We start from the raw sequence: 14,301 nt of genomic DNA on the forward strand, positions 1-14,301 counted from the left end.
AATGTCAAATGTGAAGGGCTATTTGGCACAGAAAGTCATTTTGGATGAAACTGACAAACAGGCCTAAACCTTAGGGACGATTTTGGCAATTTACTCTAAAAAAAGGTTGAATCCTTTAGATTGGTTTGAAGAAACGGCAAATCAAACTATGCTGGATATATTGGGTCGATGTGTAATAACACCACAAAGGAAGGGAACATTTAACAAATAGGTTGTGAACCATTTGACGGCCAATTTGTTTGTGTTCGTTTGTTTAATAAATGAATGAATACGAACAAAAAATTTCGTTGGTTTAATGAAATGAACGAACATGAATAGGGTCACGTTCATTTATGTTCGTGAACGTTCGGTAACGTGTTTGTTTGTGCTCGTCTATGTTTGTTTGTGTCCGATAGTTAATTAAGGTTTTTAATATTTATATTTTATTTCAATACTTCAAAATTCTCACTAATAAAATATTTAATATTATTAGTGTGTTGTTTTCACATACCCTTTAACGATTTAGAATTCACAACCTTTGCAAATCACAACATTTATAAATTTCTCATAGTTGTTGTTGTCTTCTAAGGACCACCGACTCGTCTTCTCATCGCCATATGTTTGTTTGTGTTCGTTTATGCTTATGAACATTTATTTGTATCCGTTTGTGTTCATGAAGGATTGTTTACGTTCATTATCTAAAATTAGTGAACATATATGTTTATTTCCTTAATGAACTAACACTGACTGAAAATCTTGTTCTAGAAGTGTTCATGAACAGTTCGTGAACACATTTATTTTCTTTACAAACGAACACGAACAATGTTTTATTCGTCTTCGTTTGAGTCATAAATTAGTCCGTATAAATATCAAATCGAGTTTGCATTGATAGTGAGTTTTACCGGCCTATAAACATCTTTAATTGATATTTAGGCATTATAGTCTAGTAGCATCTTAGAGGTGGGATAAGGCTTAGTAACCATTAGGTCCTGGATTCGATTCCCACAATGGGGTTTTTCCAGACTTATACCCACGAAATGTGGCTAGATCCGCCACTGATTTTGTATATAAAAACGACTTAGTATGTAAAAACAACTTCGTATCTAGGATGCCTTTAAAAATAAATGCTGAGATGCTTTTTAAACATCAACCGATTTTAGCAATACTAGTTGAGTACATTCTTATATTCTTATGTTTAATATATCCATTTAATTCAGTATATGTATTTTTAGCTAATATTTTTTTATCTTTCCATCATAAAGCATGACTTAACTGAGTTATTCAAAAGTTAGTTGGCCAAAATGTCACCTTAACTTATACTTGTCTATGAACTTACCAAAAGAATCTTACTACTGCATAATATTACAAATCATAAGTTGTTTCTCACAAACTAATACATGTATTTAATTATCCAATAACCTAATGTCACATCAACTTATACTTGTCTATAAACTTACTTATCATAAGTTGTTTCTCACAAACTAATACATGTATTTAGTTATCCAATAACCTAGATAATTTATCATGGTTGGTGAGGATCATGAATACGAGTATTCAATCTTCTTAGCCATATAGAATGTAGAATCATATGAAAAACATCATATCTCTTGGGAGGTAAATTTACCACAAAATGCTTTCGAACTTGAACACCATTTCTTTGCAATCTAATGTACTTTCTTTGAGAGATTCTCATTAGAATGGTTTTCAAATTAGGGATGTTTTCAAGTCCAATGTCGATTGAAAACTTGCGCCAATCCAGTATGTCGTTGAATGGCTTTGCATAATGATCCTTTATGAGGACGGGTACGCAACCCATGTACAACGCTTCCACCATTCTTGGGCTCGCCACTTCCCAACCACTTGCGCAAATGCAATACTTGCTTTTTCTTACCTGAAAACATACAAGTCTTTTGAGGTTTATGTGGAAAATTGGGTTGGTTAGAATTAAAACAGTTCATTCTCAAAAAAGAACAAAAAAAAGTTCACAATTTTACATAATTATGACATACGATTGCAAAACAACAATTTTTTTTGTTTCATAATCAACTTTTTTTGGATAAAAACAGTTATAAGGTTGCATGATATGTGTGCCTTTGACTCATTTGACTTGTTTGATTTTTCTTATTTGGTCAGCGCAATTCATTAGTAAATAGATCATAGTAATCACGTTTTTTGAATAAAAAACGATGCATGATATGTGTGACTTTGACTCATTTGACTTGTCTTGTTTTTAAGTGATTTTTTTATTTGGTCAATGTTGTGATCCATTAGGACAAAAAGGATAACCCAAAATTACTTATTCATTAGTAAATAGATCTAATTAATCACGTCTAATTTCATGAGTTAAAAACTTGTTATTTGACAATTTATTCATCCAAGTGAAACGTAATAATTTCATAGTAAATCTCACCTCATCGTAATAATCTTCGCCCTTTGAGAGGTATTTTTGGATCTTGACACCGTCTTCAGTCTTGTTTTCCCAATGGTCAAGAAGTACTTCGCGTATGTAGCCATGAACACCACCGGAAAAGAAGACTAGGGTGGTTCGTTTGGATGGGGAAGGACCACCTAGCAACCCTTTGGTTGTACCATGAGGAAGATATATTTCTGGGATTGAGACGTCTCTTGTAAGGTTGAATCCTTCTGAAGTGTTCGCGTTACAAAGAGCTCGAATGGAGTTCTTGTATAAGGTAGGAATCGCAGATGAGATTTCAGGCCCCTATGTCAAAACCGGTATAAGAAAGAATATATTAGAAACTTTTGATATGTCCGCCCAAATCGCACTCACTCGGGTGTAGACTATATACAAAAGGAATGTTTTAAAACATCATTCCCATCTTTATTTTATCACTAACGATGACAATTTCAAGTTTCTAATTCCTTTACATACGAAGAGTCGGTTTGGCTAGTTATGTATTATCTTTAAAGAGTTCATATGTGTCAAATACGTTGAAAGTCATCAAAAATATATAATTTCAATAAATATTGATTCTTAAATCGTTTTAGTTAAATTAAGAAGTTAGAAATTATGTACAAGCCAAAACGCGTGTAAAACGTCGCGTTTGACATGTTAACATCTTGTCATCTCTATCCATGCTTATATTATCGATACATATATAATTTATATGAAAAATCATATTGTATATGAAAATACCCAATCATGACAAGCAAGCATGAAGTGATCAGCACCACGGCTTCGGTTCCAATATGGATATTTCTCGGCTATGACATTAACATAGTCGATGACAGTGTTCTTCATATCACTCCAAAGTCGGGTTTCTCTCTCAAAAACATAATGAACGATGGACACAATGCTAAACGGGAGGAAGAAAAGATGAGCTTCATCAGGGTCTCTTGTACGAAACCGACTAATTTCCATATCGTTTATGAAGATTCCTTCCATTCCAAGAATCCCATCACAAGGTGCATCGTGAAAAACTGGCAGGTTGCCTTCTTCATAAACATATATCTTCAACTCTTTCTCCATCACTAGGTAACTCCTATGCAAAATTTACAATTTTTTTTACTAAATAACATCTGTAATTTTACCATTATATTGTGAAAATTGTAATATGAATAAGTTAAAGAGTCTAAAATTCAATTATCATAATTTTGTAGGAAACTGAACCGTGTGAATTATATAATCCAGAGAAATAATTAAAATTTGTAAACGTTACATCAAAATGGGTAACAATATTAGTAGGGCCTAAACTCTAGCATTCTTTTTTTTTTTTTCTAACCGCAACTATTTTATTGATAAACATAAAACAGAACAAATATATCAGACACCAAATTTTAATTTGAAAAAAATATCTAAACAAATATATCAGACACCAATAGGAACACCATACACCAACATTAATTTTTACTAGGAAGAAGCAGTTAATACACGTAATCTATGTTTGAATATGAAACCTAATTTCCTGTTTTTTTATTATAAAGTAATACAAAAATCAAGCTTTTAAACTCAACACAATGGTTATTAGTTATATTATTTAGGGTTAAATGCCATTTTAGTCTTTGTGATCTGCATCATTTTAGCAGTTTAGTCCAAACGTTTCATTTTTCTCATGTGGGTCCAAAAAGTTTCACCGTTGCGATTTTAGTCCACTAGGTTAACTCCATCCATTATTTTTGTTAACGAGAAAGACAATTCGGTCATTTATATGACCGAATTGCTCTTCTAGTTAACAGAATTACATATGAAATGACAGAATTGCCCTTCTCATTAACAAAAATAATTGATGAAGCTAACTCAGTGTACTAAAATGGCAACGGTAAAACGTTTTTGAACACACGGACTAAAAATGAAAGCTTTGAACTAAACTGACAAAATAACTTAAACCATAAGGACTAAAATGTCATTTAACTATATTATTTATTATTTATTTACATATAAACTAATGTTACATGTCATACTTGTTAATAACCAAAAACTTTAATTAGCAATAATTATTTAAAAAGTAATTTACTATTTGAATTTTTTAAAGCACCGACTATAAAAACAAATTCATAATGTGTTTTTCTTTCTTTAGACACTAATTTATTATTATCAAATTATTATTTACAACTTTCCGCCAATTGAAGAAGCAAACTCTTACACAAAGAATCTTCATTTTTGAGAAACGAACAAGGTAACTACGAATAATCTACCAAAAAAACTGAAAGCGATAGGTACCTGTGAAACAAATCAGGGTTCCAATAAACCGAACCAGAAGGCACATAATCTTCATCATGATCATCAACCGTTCGATTAGCACCAGATTTTTTAATAATCAACGCTCGAGATTTAGCTAATCCAGCTTCAATTTTCCCCAAACTGCTAGTAATTTTCCTCGAAACTCTCCGTTGTTGATCGGCTTCATCGATCAGTGATAACGAGGAAGAAGATGGCAATGAACTCGAGTGAGAAATCGAAACCTTTGAAAAATGATCTGGAATTATGAAGAGGATAAATAATCCGAAAATTGAAATGAAAGAGAGGATTATGAGTAGTATTTTCTTCCAACTCTGCACATTCATTCTCTCTTGTTATACTTTTTGTGTTTTTTTTCTCTCTCTAGAAAATGTAGTTTCTCTCACTAGAATTTGGTTTGGCTAGGCAGGAGGTATTGCATGAACTTGAGGAGAAAAAGCAGAGGTGTACTTACTTTTCTGTTTGAGTTAAATGACATTTTACTCCCTATGGTTTGGCTATTTTACTAGTTTAGTGTAAAGATTTCATTTTTTATCTGTGAATTTAAAAAAGTTTTACCGTTTCATTTTAGTCCACTAAGTTAACTTCATCTATTATTTAGGTTAACGAGAAAAGCAATTCGGTCATTTTATATGGCCGAATTACCCTTCTAGCTCACAGAATTACATATAAAATGACCAAATCGCGCTTCTCGTTAACAAAAAAAATGGATGAAGTTAACACAGTGGACTAAAATGGCAACGATGAAACATTTTTGAACCCACAGACGAAAAATGAAACCTTTGAAACAAACTGAGAAAATAACCTAAAATGGAATTGAACTTTTTTGAGTAAAATGCACGGATAGTCCTATGGTTTGGTGAAATTTCAACTTTAATCCTCAACTTTTCAAAATTACACTCTTAGTCCCTGTGGTTTGACAAGTTGTTACTCGGATAGTACCCAAAGCGAATGGAGGTTACTTTTTCTGGTTAAGTGGGTGTGAAATGACAAAGACTATCCGAGTAACAACTTGTCAAACCACAGGGACTATCCGAGTAACCTTCATCCGCTTTAGGGACTATCCGAGCAACAACTTGTCAAACTACAAAGACTAAGAGTGACTAAAGATGAAATTTCATCAAACCACAAGGACTATCCGTGCATTTTACTCAACATTTTTTGTTTAAGAAAAGGTGATTTAGTTTCCAGAGCAAGAGTTTCTAAATCCAGAGCTAAATATTTGTTAAATTGATTCGTCGTCACTTCTACGTTGTACACGTGTAAGCTGCATATTGGTGATTCTAGTTCTAGAGAATCACATAACTTGCTTATTTTTAGGAGATTTATACTTTTTTATTATTACTACCATTACTAAACCTTATCTATTTTTATTAATCTATAGGAATGGATAACCTATTAACCTTGGGGACATATTTAAATCATCTTTATAGGTCTTTCAAATAGCAGTTTTACGTAAGGTTTGGTCCCTTAATAAAAAAAAGGCTAAATCGCCCTAACATTGGTTTCAAGAAACGACAAATCGAACCAAGATGGATATGGTGAGTGGATGTGTCTAGGTCGTAAATGAGAATTGTGTTCATTTATTACTATCTGTTAATAGACAAACGTAAATGAATATGGTTAATAGTTGGGTGGAATCTAATTAGTGTGTCATGTTTATATGGGTTAATGCTTTATTGCTGCGTGTAATGAAGGCCATTAACATGTAGGAAAAGGACAACAGAGAGAGAGAGACGGCGGTTGTAACAACCCGTACTTTCGCGCTTATTACTCTCGTTACACTCGTTACGCCTAGCACCAGAGATTTGGATCATAATGTAAACTATATCGCAAACTACGTTACTTTGCATATTTCGCGCTACAACGCTTATTACACACGCTATATCGCATATCACAACGCATACGCTTATAACGTTAACGCTTACACGATGACATCACGTGAGTATCTAAACTACTCGCTCTCGCTCATCACAACGCAAACTCAACACAATCTCGAAATGTAGTTACTTATGCTATGACCTATTATATCATATTATTAGCAGTTTTGTTTTAATCGGTATTAATCGGCGCCTAGGCGGCGTCTAAGCGCTAGTCGGGCGTTGACTGATTAATTTTGAGCTAGTCGGACCATTACTCGGTAGTCGGTCCTAGTCGGTGCAAGGCGGCCTAAATCGGCCCAAGTTGGCCAAATCGTTTCTAGTCGGCCCACTCTTTTCTAGTTTAAATCTGGCCCAAACAAATGTTTTTAATCATTAATTACATGGCCCAAGTTGTTTAGTTCCAACCTGGCCCAAAAAAACATGTTTTTAACCCATTAAAGCATATTCCACGAGGCCATGACTGATATGTTAATGTTTGAATGTTTAAATACTTAAATTGCTATGTTTTAAACTTCACTGTTTAAATTTTAAACTATTTTTAAGTATTATATTGATATTAACATGTGTATTGAATGTTTAAATACTTGATTTGCTATGTTTTAAACTTAGGTGTTTGAATTTTAAACTATTTTTAAGTATTATATTGCTATTAATGTATATATAGGGTAGGGATAGTGTACATTAATTCAGAAGTATGAGAAGTATGAGAACTGTATTATAACACTATATATAACACTATATAACACCATATAAACACCGTATAACACTATGTAACACCATATAACACAATATAACACTATATAACACTATATAACAATATATAACAATATACATCTATCATAGACATGCTATCAGACAAAATATAGTGTTATATTTGTTATATAGTGTTACATAGTGTTATATGGTGTTACATAGTGTTATACGGTGTTTATATGGTGTTATATAGTGTTACATATAGTGTTATATTACACTTCTCACACTTCTGGATTAATGTACAGGATCCTCTACCTGTGTATATATATACATTTAAAAATTATATATATAAATTCCGATCCGATTAATCCTGATTAATCCCAATTAATCCCTAGTCAGTACTCCACAGCCCGACTAGCGCCTAGCGATATCTACAACACTGATTATTAGATAGATATAAATATCTAAGTATTAAAGCTTGTTTAAACGCGCACACGCTGGCACGCGCAACTCAATTTATCGCACTGAAACGCAACATAACACGATACTACTTATCTCGCTACAACACATAATGTATCCACAATGTTTCACGCAACAAAACGCACCAAACGAACCAAAGCTGGAAAACTAACCAACGCAAGCATGGCCGCCCGAATGGGCCAACCGCCCGGATGGAACCCATCCGTCCAGATGGAGCCGTCCGGACACAGCCATGTGCGCAACGCCTTAACTCCCACCCTCACCTATAAATAGGGGACTTCTGTCTCCATTTCAACCTTTTAAGCTCTCCCATCCGCTCTCAAGGTTCCAACCGCGAATCAAGACTTTTTGTAAGCTTTTTCCCTCAATTCTTCTTCAATCTACATTTTAATCCACTTCTACACCATCTTCTTCATCAAAATCACACACACACACCTTAACTATTTCCCAAAATCACTGGTTTTGGACCTCTCGGAGGTGATTTCCACTCGTTTTGCTTAGGCAAACTGTTGTGGAGCACCATTCAACCGAGATTTGTTCTAGATCTAAAGGATTTTCACACTTTTCAACTTATTTATGAAACTTCTCTTCGATTTTATAAAACCATGGTGGAATCGGGACTCAACCGGACTATTGACTCATTTCATAGTCAAGAGCCGACTCGAGAACTGATTTCCATCAAAGAGATGGACCGACTAACGGGTAGAACATGAATCTTCATCAAGAACAGAACATCCGATTGAATGGGCAGAACCCATCCGTCCGAATGGTCTGGGCGTGGTGTTTTCCGTTGTTTGAATCCGTCAACGCGCCCATCTCCGTTAGCCAAAACCCATGTTTAAAGAAAAGTTTTTACAAAACTTCAACCACAGACCATCCACCCGAATGGCCATCCGTCCGGATGATCTGACACTGATAATATTCGTTGTTTACTTTTGTTGCCACGACTGTTAGAACATTTTTAATCAAAACTTCGAAAATTTCAACGGTTCACAAACAACCACAGACTAACCGCCCGAATGACCATCCGTCCGGATGATCATCTTCCCGGATGGACTGGACCCATCCGTTCGGATAGTCTGTTGAACACTCAACTCGCTTTTTACCCCACTCGACACTTCGATTTCGACCGTGTCAATACTTGGAAGACTTACGCTACAATTCCCTCACGCAGGCTGACCCGGCGCTCCCTTCAATCCAACCAGATCGTGTTTGCTGTTAAGCACACACTGTGAGTATACTTGACCCCTTTTACGCTTTAAAACACACTTTTGGGGTGTAACATACGTTCATATCTAAAACATACTTATCAAAACGCAGTACACACTCAAAACTACTATCACATGCGAATGACTGACGTACATATTTACACGTGATGCTTGATACATATGTGCTAGGACTCTTACTCGTTACGTTCCGCCTTAGCTAGTATGGTACTATAGTTCGACTCACACCCGATGGGGTCTAGTTAAGGATAACAGCCTTGTTGGCTCTCCTTCCCAGTCATCTCGGGACTTAGCTGGTAGTATTTGTCATGTGAGTATATATGTTGTATTGTATCATGTTTATGTATGTGGAAGTTTGCAACGCCTTTATCTACTTTACTATTATATCAAACCTGTATACTCGCCAATACATTTTTGTATTGACATTATTTTAACGTATGTTGTAGGTTAATCGCAGGTTATCTCGAAACAAGACAGGAAGTCTAGAAACTCACATAAAATCTAGGTTGTCGGATTTGTATTGTTTGAGAGACATGAAATTTGTATGACTGTTTAATAAAATACTGTTTATTAGTATGGGATAATGAACGCATTAAATATTTCCACTAAATTGTTGTTATGGATTCTCTTGAGCAATCTGATTCGCCTAATGCTGCGCCCCGATGATTCCGCCATCAGTTGGGGTGTGACAGATTGGTATCAGAGCCATAACTATAGGGAATTAGGTCAAGTCGTGTAAAACAGACCTAGTCTATAGTCTAAGTACCAAATAGACCCATCGTACGAACCCACATGGGGTATCGTACGAACCTACATGCTGTTATATTCTTGCTCGAATTTACGATGTTATACTACACCTTCGTACGAACCCACATACTACAGCGTAGTACGAAGGCAACCTTTCCTAAGGCTGAAAAACACATATTTGCCTTTCTTAAGGCTCGCACAATACACACGTTTGAAAACACTCATATAACACAACCGGGTGATTGTGTTGAGATTAGGTGTGAAAACCAAGAACTCTCGATAAAATCACGCACTCAGCGCATTATTATTAGCAAGAGAACCTTTCGTGGAGTTACGAGTGATATCCACATCTCTACGGAAATCTCCATTTCTATCTAGTGGAACTCCAGAATTGATTCGGTGAGCACAACCACAGCTAGGAGCGAAGTTGTTAAGTTAGGGGTGAAACCCGCATCTTAATAACCCGTTCCACTCCCTAAAATGATTTTCAAAAGCTCTCACCAAAGTCTCGACTGTATCAACGACTCGAGCCGCATAGTAACTGGAAGGACGAATGTCATAACCGCATCCCAGTGAGAGCCTAGTCTATTAGGCCAAAGTGTGTGCTCGAGCATGTTGAGAATAGTTGAACCACTTTGGGTAGTCGATGTCTAAAACCCAAGGCACTCTATCTATTTTCTAGCCTGCAATCGCCAATTTTTACACGTAATCAAAATTATTACGTTTATATGTTTTTGATTGAAAATTTTACGCTTTATCGATTTCTCGATTTACTGATTTTCACTTCCCCACTTTACGTACGCACAAATCGCACAACCATCGCAATCTAAAACAAGAGCTGAATGTCCGCAACAAAACTAACAAGTCTAACAACTCTCCCTCTTAAACGCATCCTCGCGCTATCTATACAAGCATATAAGTATATACGTATCTAATATACGATGTACGATATCATAGCTTATGTGAATACATGAAAATCTAGGAATTTCGTGTCTGCTATGTGGCTCCTATGTGAATACGTATTACTATATCAACTATGACAAGTTTTAATGCACTAAAACGCATTGCATTCTCAAAAAAATCATTATGATCGAATCTTACTCCAAATCTCCCTCTTTGTCTAGATGTCCTCGAACGCTTCCAACTCGCGACGTCAAGCCTGAATAAAAGCCGACAAGAGGATCGCCTCACTCGTGGCCAGGGAAATGGCCAAGGTTATTCCTCAAATCGTCTCGCAGATTCAATCCCTCAACGATACTCAGACATCGGAAGACTCTAACGCCAACACGCCGAAGCCTACATTCGCCTACAAACAGTTCAAAGCCTGTGACCCGATGGTCTTCACAGGCGAAGGAGGTGTATCTCAGCTGCTTCAGTGGTTCGATACCATCGAGGTTACCCTTCGTCAGAGTGGGTGCCCCGAGCATCTTCGTACCACGTGCGCTACAGTAGTATTTCAATCAAGAGCCCTTGACTGGTGGACCGTCGAGCGTAACAAACGTGGGAACAATGCAGCTTACGCTCTCTACTGGGATAAGCTGAAGGAGCTCATGAAGGAAGAGTATTGCCCTCCCCACGAAGTTCAGAAGCTAGAAAACGAATTTTTGGAAATCAAGCAAGTTGAAGGTGACAACGCCGGCCTCACAACAAGGTTCAAACAGCTTAGCATTATTTGCCCAAGCCAAGTTGACACTCCCGAAAAGGCCATCAAGAAGTACATCCGTGCTTTGACTGAGTGTGTGGGTGATTGTCTTAAGCTGCAAAACCTGCTACCATCGAAGAAACCAATCTCTTGGCCGCAGAAATCAATAACAAGCGAGTCTTAACACTACTCTAACATCAACGTTACACAATTCATCATAAATATTCACTAAACTTCATCTTCCTACAAATTCTAAGTGGGTTTTATCCCAACTCATCAATACAATCAAAATTAGGCATAATACAAACTTTACATGTTGATATTATCTAGTATTCATGCTCAATTTCATTAAACATTCACGGATTACACATAACCCACTTCATCAAAATCACCAAAACATGAAATTCGACTTACTTGGTGATAAGAACACTTAGTTGGTCATAAATCTTAATCCATGCATACAATCAAGCTTCAATTCCCTTTCAATTTGATTGATTTTGTGGCAACAAGGGTTTTCCTTTTTCTCCTCTAGCTCTAGTTGACAAATACATCTGATATGTATGTGTTTGTGTTTTAATTTTGTGTTTTAATAATAAATCTTTCCACTTATTCAAGTTTAGTCCCTCTAGTTTGTCACACAATCACAATTGCCATCAAACTCATTCATTACTTGTTTTACCAAGTATTTTAACTAGGTTAAATAGCCTAGTTATTTTATTTCGTGTCATATCATGTGGAAACATAGGGCGAATATATGCATTCGAATTTTGGGGCATTACAAGTCCACCCCCCTTAAAGAAGGTTTCGTCCCCGAAAACCTTTCTCATTCTTAGTAGACCAATACTACTCTTACTTTTTCATCTATCCATTCACGATGCTCAATACAACATGAATACATTCAGAATCTTTGCAAAAGTCTTATTCATGAATAAATATAATCGTACGCATTGTCCCTGTCTTCTTAAATTAGTAATTTACTTTCATAATCACACAAGGGTTAGGGTCTGATCCAGAGCTCTTATTAGTGTCTTTTACTTTATAACGCTAGCTCCTAGCACATATCATCACTAGCGTTTCATTCATCGAATTTATCCCAATTGTGTACAATTATTACTTGTACAAACCTAAGTCTACGGCTTGTTTCTAACTTACTATCTAAGCATATTACATTCATATGTTTACTAATCGAAATAAATCGATTTATTTTATTCTACTCATATATCATATACAATCTCTCATTTTGTTCACTTTGAGTCATCCTCGATATCCCATTACTAATGTTACTTCTAATTATCTTCATGTTCATACGAGGGGTCAACATATCATCATAAGCATACTATAAACATTTAATTATATCAATACTTACTCATAATCACAAGCTAAACATCTTACTAACCTTGATTTAGTTGCGTATCTGACGGGTAGTCCGTAGGACAACCCTTAAGTGGTATAAACGATATTAAAATCCCACATTTAATCGGGTAATTGTCTAGAATTAGATAACTACGGTTGCTTGTGTTTCAGGTACATTTGGGGCTTAAAAGTGTGGAAATGAAGCTTCGAATAGGGGCGACCGGATTGGAGATTGAAAGACGGAGAATAAATGTAAAAAATCAAATATTGGTATGGAAGATTTAAGAAGATAACATGATAGAGGACGAAAATACGAAAACGTAGGCGAAAACGGTGAGGAAAACGAAGTTGAAACGAAAAAGTTATGAAGAAAACAAAATTGCATGCTGAAGGCTACCGTAGCTTACGGTAACTACCGTAAATTACGGTAGCCCCCAACATTTTTCTTCCACCGTAAGGCAGTAGAGACCCACCGTAAGCCATTCCAAGCCACCGTAAGCTACAGTGGCCACCGTAGCGTACGGTGGAGGCCAGCGAGAAATGTGTAACTGCCCTATTTTATGATGTTTTATTGTGTCTTTTCAAATCCAATCATTCCCAACCGTTTTGAGCAGTCCTTGGAGGCGAAAATAGGTGTTCTTGTGTGGATTTTGGAAGATTCTAACATTGGGTTTATTGTTTTAATTTCTATGAACAATATAATTGATGTAATGATGATTCACCACACTATGCGCGGCTAATCTCGTTGGTGATCATCCCGAATGTAAGGTTTTCTCGTAACACTTATGTTTTGTTCTTTAATTTCTGGAATAATAGACTTTACATGTGTTGTTTAGTTTATTATGGTGTTTGAGTGATTATTTGTAAATTGTTAATGTGTGTTTGATCATAGTTCTAAACCATACGTTCTTGGTGCCGTTGGCAATCGAGATATCATGGGAGGGATTAGGGTTGGATATATGTTGATTGGTCATCGGGTAACAACCTCGTGTTCTAGGAATCCGAGTACTTAGTTCCCTTTCATCACAAACAATTGATCTTACATGAACCATGTCTATGTGGTTCTTTCCAGTTGAACATGAACATTGGTTGTCACTTAAAACCTGAAACTTGGGATGATCGCTACCTTCTTATCCTGTTACCAAACTTAGCTTTGATTTGTAATCTAATTTAGTTCAGTTTAGACAATTTAAACCAAACAACCAAATCAGTGAATTTACTTTTCTTGCAATTTAGTTTACTTTAGTTAATTTAGACATACATCGAGATAGCACATATTCCACAAACTCCCTGTGTTCGATACCCACTTACCGCTAGCTACTTAGTTGTAATTGGATTAAATTTGCGTGTACTACGACAGCACATCAGTATCCCAGCGGTTTGTGGCCCGAATCGGCCCGTTTCTTCATGAGTTCATGCAATACCTACATTGATTGCTTCTATTGATTTGTTGAGCATCCGCCTATGTGCATCCTTTCAACAATGTCTTGTTCAGATGAACATGGCCAACAAGTCCAACATCAAAATTTGAATTTTTTTTTGTCGGTACTTGTCATTAATACTTTCCTTTCAAATATTTATTCTACTCGGTGTTTAAACACC

General features: G+C 35.9%; 1 protein-coding gene across 1 annotated transcript; it reads right to left on the minus strand.

The window, feature by feature from the left end:
- Positions 1-1,311: 1,311 nt before the first annotated feature.
- Positions 1,312-5,122, minus strand: LOC110895367 (probable glycosyltransferase At5g03795). Its single transcript, XM_022142679.2, has 4 exons — positions 4,658-5,122; positions 3,134-3,479; positions 2,390-2,698; positions 1,312-1,870 (listed from the first exon to the last, which is right to left on the minus strand). The coding sequence occupies exons 1-4, from the start codon at positions 4,999-5,001 to the stop codon at positions 1,502-1,504; spliced, it is 1,368 nt and encodes a 455-aa protein (XP_021998371.1). The 5' UTR covers positions 5,002-5,122; the 3' UTR covers positions 1,312-1,501.
- Between the last annotated feature and the right edge of the window lie 9,179 nt (positions 5,123-14,301).

The sequence above is a fragment of the Helianthus annuus genome, chromosome 1 (assembly GCF_002127325.2).
Source record: "Helianthus annuus cultivar XRQ/B chromosome 1, HanXRQr2.0-SUNRISE, whole genome shotgun sequence".
Taxonomy (NCBI): domain Eukaryota; kingdom Viridiplantae; phylum Streptophyta; class Magnoliopsida; order Asterales; family Asteraceae; genus Helianthus; species Helianthus annuus.